The 12,885-nt window shown below is 48.4% G+C and overlaps 1 protein-coding gene across 6 annotated transcripts in view; it reads left to right on the top strand.

Annotated features, from left to right (window-relative positions):
* The window catches only part of LOC106820997 (dihydropyrimidinase-like), a 50,467-nt gene that overhangs the window by 17,544 nt on the left and 20,038 nt on the right, over positions 1-12,885 (top strand). Inside the window, exon 1 of one of the 6 annotated variants that reach the window (XM_014825619.1) lies at positions 4,598-5,423. The exons of 3 other annotated variants lie outside the window; for them this stretch is intronic. In XM_014825619.1, coding sequence (XP_014681105.1) covers positions 5,031-5,423 — 393 coding nt within the window. In that variant the 5' untranslated portion in view covers positions 4,598-5,030. Of the gene's footprint in view, positions 1-4,597; positions 5,424-8,594; positions 8,853-10,459; positions 10,821-12,885 lie in introns of those variants that run through there. 2 more of the 6 variants (XM_014825620.1, XM_014825621.1) reach the window with 2 other exon arrangements.

Here is a 12,885-nt window from a genome sequence, read left to right as displayed (position 1 = left end):
GCCCCAGCTCTACTTGTCCTTGCCTGTCTGTCTGTGCTGTCTGTCTGTCTGTCTGTCTGTCTGTCTGTCCGTTCTGTCTGTCTGCCTGCCTGTCTGTCCATCGGTTCGTTTGTTTGTCTGTCCGTCTCTCTCCGCTCATGTCTTCTCTCGTCATCTCTCTCTCCAACTCTCTCTCTCTCTCTCTCTCTCTCAGTCTCTCATCCTCGTCCTTCTCTCTCCTCCTCACTCGTCCTGCTCTCGTCATCATCTCTCAGCTCATCTCTCTCTCTCTCGTCTCTCTGCTCTCTCTCTTCACTCCCACCGCTGACGTCCTGCAGCTCCCTCCTGCCCCCACCCTCCTCTTCCCCCATCCCTCCCCATCGCCTCCCTCACCTAGCTCCGCTCCATCCCACGCCGCCCCCCTCTCGCGCCCTCCCCGTCAAACCCGCCTCTCACCCCCTCCCCCGTCCCACTCCCTCCCCTCTGCCCCCGTCGCCCCCACTCATCCGTCCGTCCCGACGACGCTCTCAGCCCACCTCCCTCTCCCCCCCCCGGCCCACCCCCCCCACCCTATCGCCCTCGACCTCACCATCGCCGTCATAGCCCTGAGCCCTCTCCCAGCAGCTCCCCCTCCTCCCTTCCTCAGCGCTCCCCCCTCTCCGACTCCCCCCCCCCCCCCTCCCGCTCCTCTCCCCCCTCGCTCCCCCATCCACCTACGCCCTCGTCTCGCTCCCCCCCCCCCCCGCAATCCTCCGCCTCGCCCTCCCCTCCCCCTCCCTCCCTCCCCGCCTCCCCCCCCTCCCCCTCCAGTCCCTATCTGCCCTCCTCCCCCCCGCGCCCCGTGCCCCTCTCCCCCCCCCCGCAAAGCTCCTCTCTCCCTCCCCCCGAGCACACTCCCTCCCTCTCTCCATCCGACGTCACACTCTCCCGCCACCTCTCTCTCCACTCGGCCCCGTCCCCCTCCAGCTCCCCTCAGCCAACGCCCAGCCACAGCCGCTCACGTCTCAGCCACCAGACGGTCCTCTCCGTTCCATCCCGCCATCCCCTCCTTCCAAGCCCCTCCCCCCGACCCGAGTCTCCCCCTCCACCCTCCTCCCCCCCGTCGACATCACTCAGTCATCCCCCAACGTCAGCGCATCTCGCATCCTACTCACCGCAATATCTCACCATCCCGACCTGCTCCCCCACCTAGACGTCACGACCGCCCGCCGCCCCTCCAGACACCACCGCCTCAATCCGCCATCCCCCCCCCCCCCGCCCCCCAAACCCCCAATCACCCCCCCCCATCAGGCAGCCCCCTATCGCCAAGTCCACTCGCCGCGTCCACCGTCCGTCATTGACAACTCCCAGCCCCCCCCCTCGATCCACATCCCAACCATCCTCCCCCCCCCCCCTCCCCTCTCCCACGCCCATCCCCCCCCATTTCCCCCCTCCCCCCCGCATCCGAATCCGCCCTAATCAACCCACCACCACGTCATCGCCACGTCCCCCGCTCCCCTCCGGATGACCTCACCCCCCCACCGCGCCACCCCCCTCCTCGACTCATGATGAATCGTCCCCTCCCACACCATCCCTCCCTCTCCCCTCCCCCCCACCCTCCCCCCCTCACACTCAGGCCCACCCGAGCTCCGTCCGACCCATTCCCCCCCGAGCCCTCTCGCATCGCACCGTCCTCGCAACACCACTCCTCCAACCAACCTGCCCGCGCCCGTCGCTCACTTGGCCTCTCCCCACCTCCCCGCGTCCCGCATCCACCCCAGTGCTGCTCCTCGCCCCTCACCTCTCTCCCCTCCTGCTCAACCACCCCCTCCCTCGCCTCCACGCTGCCTCCCCTCCCCCGTTTCCTCATCACCGCTCCCGCCCAGGCCCCAACGCCCTCACTCCTCCACCCCCGACCGCCAGTCCCCCACTCAGCGCGCCCGCCCGTCACTCCTCCTCAACTCCCGCTCTCTCTCTCTCCCCTCCAATCACTCGCGCATCCTCCCTCCCATCCTCTCCTCTCTCTCTCGCCCCACCTCCTCCCCCTCCTCCCCTGCTCGCCACCTATCCCGACGCCCCCCCTCTCTCACCCCCCACCCCCTCTCCTAACGTCACTCCCCTCCATCCAGCAGACCTCCCGACCCCCCCCCGCTCACCCCAATCCTAGCCCTCCCCTCGCGATCCCCCACCCCTCCTCACCGTCCCATCCTCTCATCCCCCCGTCCTCATCTCATCCCCCCGACTCGCTCCCGCCTCTCCTACACCCCTACTCCACATCCAGATCTTCCTACCTCCTCCCAGTCCCCCCCCCCCCCTCGACCACCGACCTCGTCTCCCCGCCTCCTCCCGCCCCCCATCCTCCCCATCGCATCCACCAACCCCACTCTCCACCCCCCTGCTAAGTCTCGCTCCCCCCCCCCTCCCCCTCCCCTCACCCCCCGTCCATCCTACGCACCCTACCTCTCTCTCGCCCTCCTCACCTCCCGTCACCCCTCCTCTACTCTCTCCCCTGCTGCACCTCCATCCCACCACTCTATCGTAGGAAACCGTTCTAGCCTAGCAGAATGCCCTAGTTCCTGAGATCGGCGATTTGGTACTGTGATGGGTCCCCACCTATAAAAATTTCAAAGGGAGGTGCGGCGTAGGCTGTGATTGGAGGACACAAAGTGTCAATCCTCGGCTCGCCTCGGCATCATGGCCGACCATCACGTCTAGGTTCGGCAAAGAGTGCGTCAAGCACGTGACTAATTAGAACCTGTTATATCACTCTCTGTGGAGAAAGAGTATCATATGGATTTCTTTGATCACATCACATAGCCCAGATATGCAATGCATGATCAGGGAGACGACTTTAAGCCAGCAGGATCTAATGGCCAGAAAGGAATGCAATAAAACAAAGATCTATGAGGATGAAGAAGTAGGAGAGGGGAGCGAGAGAGAGAGCGAGAGAGCGAGAGAGCGAGAGGGAGAGAGAGAGCGAGAGAGCAAGAGAGGGAGGGAGGGAAGGATGAGGGGGGGGGCAAAAGCGAGACGCAAGCAGGAACACAGTGAGAGGTTTAGTGAAAATAACAGAAACTGTCGGCATCTCTGTTACTAGTGCTGAGAACTGGTTCTTTCTGGGACCAAATTTTATCTGCTGCTTATGCTTCATGCGTGAGGAAAGTGTGGGGAGGAGTGGGAGTGGAGTGGCAGAAGTATAGTAGTAGTTCGTAGTTATCTCGGCCTCTCAGATCGTTTGGCTGTACAAGTTCATTGGGCGTGTCCTCTATTATATTTGCGTCTGAAATCACCTTTATGGTTTGCTACATTGAATTTTAGACTGCCAAAATGATCGGCGCTGAGTGCATGTAAACGTTAGGAGCAGAGGTCTGGCCACAGTCTCAACTGGGAGTCTGCTGAGCGATTGCGGATTGCGTTTTAATCTGCTGTGGAATCTCAAATAAAGATGGATGCAGTTTGCTATCATTTCAGTCGATTGTTATGTACCTCAGCAAGTGTCCGCTGCTCCTGTACAGCGATACACTGAGATTGTATCTGATGAAGACTTTCGATGCTTGGACTGGATAGTCCCTTTACTCAGTGTGTACGTGTTTATACAGCCTACAGGTCATATAACACCTGCATGACAAAATTAAGCACGTACATGTGAAGTCGTGGAGTTTGTGCGACTCTACTCTAGTGAGGTGACAAGTAGGAGGGGTCTTGTTCTTGGGTGTTTTCTATGGCACAGTTCGACTCATCGTCTCGTACAATAAGTGGAAATTTTGCGAACGTGGTTCGACTTGAAGCCGCTGCCGGTATAAAATGTAGCGTGACCATGTAAATATGTTCCGTTTTTAAAGTTAATGTGATATTTGTTTTCAAGTAGTACTTGTTTTCATTTGTTTTAGCAGTGATTTTTGATGAAGTGGCCGGTATAACTTATTTAGTTACTATGACTTTTCACTGGTTAAACTTAGTTGAGACTATCTTTCTCTAGCAGGGTGATCGCAGATGTGTTGTATTTACTCACCAAATCACACGCGTTGCAATAATAATGTAGTGTTTACTGCCCGCTAACGCTCCATTAGGAGTGTTCCCAATTTGATTCCCCTTTGATCTCATTAATGATTAATGATTAATGATTAATGATTGATAATCCTAACCCTAACCCTATTATACCCTAACCTAAATGACATTAAACCACAAACTAATATATGACCATGACCATATATATATATGTTATTATGACCATTAATGACATTGGCAATGACAAGTTGGGAACACTCCTAATGAAGTATCACCCAAACTGCCCTTGGCGCTAATAAAAGTATATGCAGCTATATGCTCCAAGAAAGGTTAACTTTCACTTGCCTTCAGTTCGACCTTTGAGTAGCCGCAACGGCGCGTGTAGTGCTCGGGCGACAGGGATATTGACCGATTTAAAATTCGGTCGGTTGGACTTGGACCCCACCCTGTGGGTTAATATCTCCCGGGCAGGTGTGTCACAGAATGTGCTCAGGCGTGTCTATACACAACCATGCATCTATGCCAGCTACAGCCATGCGTGCAAATCTCTGCTTAAGTGCGACTTTTGTTCGTAGAGCCTTTGTCTCTCCTAAGCTGAGACCCTTATTGATGAACCGGACTCCGGCAGGTAGCAGTTCGCTCGTGCACGCCTAGCCGAGCAGACGAACTGGCTGGAGAGACGTACGTGTGCCCCGACTTGACGCAACGTGCGAGTATGGCGAGCGGGGTAGCAGGGGTATCCGGGTTTTAGAGACGACGTGCAACGGTGTTGAATCACGTAGAGTGTACGTGAAGCTAAGGAAACGTTGGTCAGTCTGTTTGCATTTCTATATATGCTGTTGGAGTTTACTAAATATTGACTTTGCCGTGTGTCCTGTGTAAACCCAGCCATAACATGCACCTATGCACCTCTGCACCGAGCTTCGTAAATGCCAAATGTTTCATCACTTGCACAAGTCCTGCCGTGCTGTGAAGAGTGCAAGACAAACTAGTCAGGTTTGCTCCATGAGAACTCGCCGTAGAGGTATTCGTTCCATTGGAAGGCTATAGTCAGCCTTGGCGCGATGTCTAATGGTGTGCCAAACGGACAGCCGCGAGCCGCAACAGAGTCGCTCGATGTGAGAACGCCTGACACCCACGCTGGGAACTATCCTCCGGGAGTTCCTTGCTACAACCCCGGCACGCCCCAGTACTACCCGTTTGGAACGAACTTCCAATACGGGGCGAGCGCGCCTGTCCCGTCGTACTACGGCTACCCTGGATCCCCGGTGATGGGTAGCTACGCGCCGCCTCACCACGGACATCCCGTATCACAATCTCCAGATGCCTCATCCTCACCGGCGTCCGTATCACGTCAGCGTGGCTACCTGAAGAACTCGTCAGCCATGACCGGTTGGTACCAACCCGCTGTGGAACCCGTGAGACATATTCCACAGCAGGCAACGGCCGCTAGTGAGGTAATTACGCTTTATCTTCGCTCAGGTGTTGTGAAACGCAGCGCAGTAATTAAACCCGTAGACGTGGCCTGTTCAATACCTGACCCAAAACAATTACACAGCTATAAAGGGTTACCCGAAAATACTGATTGCCAAAGATTATCCCATGCAGCCAGCTACCTGCTGGCAATGGTCATTAAAAACAGCTTACCTAATCAGGGTAATAGAATCGATACGAGAATAGAATCTTGTTTATCGCGTTACAAAAGGCATGCATATAGGCCAAGGTTATTTACATTGATTCTAAGGTACTGTCGTGTTGACGTGTCAGAGATGGAGTAGAATTGAACTGCGCTTTTAGCTACCATTTCATAATGAGTATAGTAGACATGCAATGTACGTGTCACGAGGTATTATTAGCTCTTGATAATATGTATAGGCCTTCTCTTCTACGCAATTCATGGTTCTTCTTGCCTGTCTCTGATGCAGTGGTTCCCAGGAATATACGTGGAACGGTTGGTTAATAATAACCGTTATTAACGAATCTCAGTTATCTGAATTTCATTTTTAGGCGAGGCTGGAAAATTAGCGCACGGACTAATACAGTATGAAATAGGAAGGCGTATGTCCAGTTATTGTTGGGGAGGCGGTTCCTCGCAACATGGCCGAATTGATAGAATTATAAGGAGGAACGTGTTTTTTAGATATCTGCATGTACACATATATTGTGATGCACATGGTGCGGTGTGTAACAGACTAACAGTCAATAAATGTCACTACAGTATCAAGGAATCCATATAGATTATATGGCTTTGTTATTGGCTGTTGCTAGTTCTTTAGTCTACAGTTGATACAATTAACTCAGTAGCTCAGTAGAGTTGTTTTGTGTGTCTACATTTAAACAGCTACTAACCTGCTGGTCATCACTGGTGGGTATAGTCTATGTCTCTATGACAATATCCATGAACGTGCACGTGCATGCATTCGTATATCACCAATAGCTAATATATACCTATATTATTATTGGTATTTATTAGCTCTTGATATCACGTATCGAGGATTTCATACACATGCTAAATTTCCCAACAGTCTTTGGGTGAAAGAACTTAATTGTCTACTCAACGTTATAAAAGAGGCGTTTAGTATTGGAATAAACCGGCGAAACAGATATTCCGTTGTGGATGTTGTTGTAAGTTCTATTTCGTCCTAATTTAAATAACAGCATCATGGTAAGGTAATTAGCTAGACAGATGTACTACGTTGTTACATTCAAGTAACATTGTTAGATCAACGGCTTTACATTTTATACTATATCTCCGGTGACTCAGCATTTCCTCATTTAGACAACTATACGATCTAAATTTTGTTTGTATATAGCCAGCTTAAGAATAAGGTTAGAATGGCCTTGATCTATAGCTTAAGCCATTCTTATTTGTTTGAAATTCGTCTTATTTCGTCATAAATTTTGCATTTGTAACGCATAATTTATTATCGTATTCATGGCGAAATTCTCGTGTATTTAGGAACTATATCTTTCTATTTGTGGAATTACACTAGATGACCCCCCCTCCACACGCCCTCATTTTGGCGAGACACACTGAATTACTGCTAATGATTTAATTCACAAATAGCATGCTTCATCATTTCGCATGAATGTGAACAAGCAGCACGTGAAGAGTGTCGGCTCGTGGTCTAGAAAATAAAGTTATTTCTTTTTGGACTATTTTCTCTTTGCTGAATATTTATACCGTCATTACGTTTGAAAGAGATTTTCTCATTTTATCTAGCTGATATTTTCTGCTGCAGTGGGAGGGACCACTGTGTAGCCAGCCGTAGCTTTGTAGCATAGCGTTGGGCGGGGTAGCAGCGTTCAGTAGTGGTCCTTTGTGTTGGTGCTGACTGTTGCCTTTGATTTGGCTCAATGTATAGTTGCAATAATTCGTAGTCTCACATTATAAACTCGATTACAGTAATACAGCACTTACTTGCAGCGTTGTAGGATTGGTTCAACTGGCCGTGATGAACGATTGTCTCGTTCTAGTGATTCTGTTACTATAGGAACATTAATTGGGTGAAATTGGCATTTTCAAAATTGCCATCATGACAGGAGGCAGGAAAATGTGATCGCGGAAAGCTGTTTCGTTCGGTCAGTGTAGCATTGATAGAAGAGCCCATTGCCAGTATCGCACAAACTGGTTTACTGGGATGGACACTCTCCTGGCAGTTGACAGGCTGCTACGGTTGTGTTAGAAAAGCCCTAGGTGGTTGACAGAGATGTAATTTCAACAATTGTGTGTCAAGGAGACTCTCTGGCCCAAACCACTTTAGACCACTGGTGTTGAATTCCGTCTTTGTTCCGGAACAATGCGTTTATCCTTGTGTTGGCCATCACTGACCAGTGGTCTTCAGTGTTGCCTGCGGGCAAGTGCTCTCGGTATTCCATCTGGTAGAAGTGATTGCAAATACAATATCCAGTGTGTGTCACACCAGCCATGTATGCCGCACGCACAGTGTTACGATCCTACGATCCAGCATATAGATATGACCAAGAGCGTATTAAAAGAATGCTTTCTTCTTAATACGTTCTTGATATTACTGAGGGTGAGTGATTCTTGCATATGTCAATTCCTTACCCCATTCAGCAAGCACACGGACCAGCTGTGGATTTATTTGGTAGTTCACCCAGACAGCATCTCATAGCTGATGAAATGAGCATAGCCAATTTGCAAATTAACATAATCTACGGCCGAACACTTACGTTTCTCCATCGGCTGAATGCGCGTTTCTGAGTCAGTCGTGTGACTCACTCACCGGCCGGCGCGCGGCTAGCGTGCGTCAGCATTCGTAGCTCCACCCAGTGGCACACACTGGTAATATATCGCTACACAGCAGCTAATGCATGGCCTTCGCGACATGCATCAACGGCTAAGAAAACACACGACTGGAACTCCAGATCTGGTTTAATTCTTGTTTTTAATTACGCATTCCCGTGTCTGACTGGTGCAGTGGTGCCATCCGGCTTGCGTCTATCAGCCGCGGGCTGCACCCCGATGTATTTTGCATCACGATGGCACCAACAACGGACTTCACGAACTTTGTGAAGCAGTTGAAACTGCAGCGTTATTGATTTAAAGTTCTTTTTTCGTGTCTCGGTGACACGCTGGCGTCAGCCAGTGAGCGGGATGCTTACAGAAGCCAGATTTTGCCGTGCACTAGCAGCATGCGCTGCACTGCGAACGCTCGCAGGCTTCAGCCTCCTTTGCTGCCTTTCTGAAGCCAATAGCAGCCAGGGATGCAGACGCACACCCGTTCGTTGCAGACAGTATGTGTAATGTACCACTGGGTACCTGTATTCCTCCCCGCCTCAACCCCTGGTTTGACAAAAGCCAGTTGGCGTTCTCCTCGGACAGTGAACAGGAGGAGGACGAAAACAAGAACTCCCTCAAATGGGTAAGCTCAATGCCGCTGTGTGTGTCGGTTGATTAAGAAGGGTAATTTCGTAATAACATCCTTACGGATGTTACCGCCCATCGTGTCATGCAAAGCATGTGTTCGCAGAAAAAAAGATTACGCGAGGCTACGTTCTTGTATTGCGTATTATTTCGTTGATTGCAAGTGGAAGTGGATGTCAGCTAGTACTGTTTAACATCTAGCGTTGATTCCACCCACTGTCATAAACACCACGCGCTCCATCGTTAAATAATATAGATTTGTATTCCAATGTACAATAGTGCTCATTGCTATAAGAGTTAGGCCTCAGTAGCAAAACTTATTTTTATGTTAGTTTCATCATGGCGTTGCACTGATATGATTGCATGGGATGTTTATTCCCAAAAGGATGTAAAATTAAATCTTATCATCTGGCGTAGCTGTAGTCTGCATGTTTAAGAGCGAAATTAGGTGGATAGGCACAAGAGAAATATTGTTTTAGAAGATAGATGCATGCAAGGAAACAATTACGAAAGAAACTTCAGTAGCACGTGATTAATAAGAATGGACCCACCAGTTCATATACATCTGATACAACACTGTTCAGTTAGAATTTGATACCAGTAGACTTGTGAGATCGGACTTGTGCAAGTAGAGTAAGTTGGCATTAGCTGGAAAAAACATGTTGTTTAATCCTCTTGTTGCTTTGAGTCTCCCGTTGTTCGTTGGGGATGCGTTCCTGATGACCTCTCCGAATAACGAGCCGATGAACAACAATTAACATGAATTACGCATCGATTTACGAAAAAGATCTGTTGAGACGACATATAATATCAGTATTACTCACTGGTTTTTACAATATGCGACATACAAAGCCGGGCGCACACGTGGCGATTTTTATCGCTAGTAAAAATCGTCAGTACTGGCGATTAAAATCGCCACGTGTGCTGGACCCCGCGATAATGTACAGGCCACTCGTAATGTCAAAAAGACACGGGCGTAAAGCACTCAAACCACCCATTGATTACACTAAAAGATATCTCAGGTAAGCCTTCATTTCCTGTCCTCTAGCTTAACAATCCCACGTAAATCGAGAAAAATTAAAGAGGATTATTACAACGGGACGACGAAAAACAATGACGCATTGTTATGTAGTACTCTGTATCGTCTTTGTATCTGACAGAATCTTACAGTGTATATTGAGATACAGTCAGTTGGGATATTTCGCGGAACAAACTCATAGAAACAGGTTTAACTTTATATCAATTTCAAAGTATTAATTTTTCTAAGTATTCTAAACCCCAAAATGTATGTTGCTATAAAAAGAAAGGCATTTCGTGTAATGCGTAGGCCGTAGGCGTCAATTTCTATTCTTTGTGTTTTATTTGTAAAATAGCATAATGCATAGTAGAACTATAATATTATATAGATGTTGTGTGAATAAACTGCGGAGCAAGCTTCGGTACAGGACAGATGTCTGAGGCGTATAAAGTTTGTGTGAATAAGGGCTTTCCCTGTAGCCAACAGGAGCCCGATGACTCACGATAGCGCGATTATCTGGAGACTGGTGCTGTTTGCAATATCCATGTTGTGGGGCCTGCGCGGTAAAGCAGCGGCCTCTTGCCTGCATCACGATCAATACGCTGCCTGGTTCGTCGCCGCCGCTGCTGCTGCTGCTGTCGCCTCTTTTCTCTGAAATTATCATCCGAATTTTATATGCGGTGACTAGACGCCATTATACAGCTTCGCACGAACCAAAATGTTGGTGTGGCGCGTGTGATCGCGTAGCAAGCAGCCTATGCGGGGTACCTAACGGTTGTTCCCTCCCCTGCGTGCCTACCGGTAAAACCACATGTGATCGCTGCGCGGTAACCACATAGCCGGTGGCGTGTCGTGTGCCGCGTAGCACAGTCAGTCTACTGGTCTGTAGCGTGCAACCTGCGAACAGTCATGAATACGCCACTGAAGAAGTTTCCGATTCATCTGCAGGTATGTCTTGAATTTCAGCTGACGTGTCAGTACCGCGATCACAGCATTTGATTACATCAGCGAGTTCGCATCGCAGCAGTGTTAGCTTAGTATCATAGACATACAACTATACGCGGCCGTGGCTGCCTTACCCTTACTAGCGCCAATACGCATGACGATATGTTTTTTTCATGTCTTTCTATGTGTAGCCGTTTCTTGGAGCTAGTTAGGAGGGGGTCAAACACGAAACGGGGCTAGTGTAGGCCTAGTGCTCGATAACAGTACTAGTACTAGTGCGTAGGCCACTTCGGTTCAAGGATAGAGAACATGGGTCCCAATAAAACCAATGTCATTTACATCAATATAAATATAATATTATATCAATATAATATAGGTTAGGGTTATTGTTAGGGTTAGGGTTAGGCACATTGGTTTTATTGGGACCCATGTTCTCTATCCTTAGGCCGTTAGGGCCAGGGTTAGAATTAGGGTTAGGGTTAGGCACATTGGTTTTATTGGGACCCATGTTCTCTATCCTTAGGCCCGTATCTCTGGAAACATGCCATGTCTCCGCTTGGATATGCTATATTTTATTATGTTTTATGATATACGCACTCTACAGTGTAATTAATGGTGTGAATATTAATTATTATAAATTATAGTAAAATTTATGGGCATCGCTTTGGTTGCACGGCTATACAGTAAGCTGCAGACAGTTGCTAGACCGGATAGTGATAGATGATACAGTATGATGATTTTCTATTGATGACACCAATGTGCTGTATCTACAAACCCGAGCCATATTATACTGGCAAAAGTTATAGTGAATAATTTATGTGCATTTATGCATGACAATTCAAAATCAGTTGCCCCACTGGTGTTTCAATATTGATCGTGGTGCAGCTCTACCTGTACTCCGTTTCCATGATACACGCGTTGATACAGCCAATCCTTGTTTATTTATGTTTATTTTTATATAATACTGTGAACATACGCTGTAACGGGTAAGGTGTGATAAATATAGAAAATGGATGGATGAAAGTTGATTGATGTGGTAACGCGTTTGCTGTACAACCAGCTATGTACAGCAGGCTACACTACACACGTATGTTGTTGTTATTCATAAGTACATGTTGTAAAAAAAAGAATGGCCAATTAAGATATGAAGTATAATCATCCACGTGGTTCTTTCATATTGATCCGAATCCAATAAGAAATTGGCTAAAGTCAAAAACACGAGTTGAAATTAAAGTAGAGGTGGAAATGCCTTATGGCCTTTCACTTTTATTGTACCATGGCATGGAACCAATATGAAACAATATAAGAACGGCAAGAAGTTTCTACATGGTTCAGAATCATATGAGCATGGCTCCGTTTGCATTCATTGTGTTTTTCATTCTATCTCACTTTTCTCGTACTCTTCATCTCTACCAGTCTGTGTGGGGGGATGATGGTACAATTATTGGCTTGCTGTATACCGTTGTGCTGCGGGCAGTACCCCAGCACATGGTTGGATCACAAGGCCGGCCGGCCACCTTGCCTATCCTAGCGATCCTTGCCACCAAGTGTACGCAAACATGTACAGTACATAGGTCACGGGTACCGGGGCTGCGCAGGGTAGCACCAAAACCAGTTTCAGTAGTGATGATGGTATATGTTTTATATATATATACCTATTATATACATCCTGATATACATATATGCAGTGTGCGTTCGTGTGTGCGTGCGTACGTGGATGATGTATGTCGCTGTATAGTTCTCCTTCTCCTGTCTTATATCTGTCTATTGTCTATTTGCACAATGAAAATTCTTGTGGTTGTTCGTTGTGAATCAATGTGAGGTGCTGTATATATATATCAGGAGTAGATAATAGGGAATTCCCTATTATCTACTCCTGATACATGCATATCTTCACCGTTAATTGGCTAGGTCGTTATCTCTAAACCACTGTAGTCTATTCATAGAATGTGCCAAAGTCGATTATATTTATGGGCGATTACTGTTAGTGAGTGTTACTACAGCTTTCGCTAAACTCATTGAACCACACCTTGCAAAATCTTTCTTGGCAGACCCTGTATACCTATTA

This window comes from Priapulus caudatus, unplaced genomic scaffold (assembly GCF_000485595.1).
Source record: "Priapulus caudatus unplaced genomic scaffold, Priapulus_caudatus-5.0.1 Scaffold55, whole genome shotgun sequence".
Taxonomy (NCBI): domain Eukaryota; kingdom Metazoa; phylum Priapulida; class Priapulimorpha; order Priapulimorphida; family Priapulidae; genus Priapulus; species Priapulus caudatus.
Note: the sequence above shows the minus strand (reverse complement) of the source record. Positions and strands in the feature narration are given on the sequence as shown.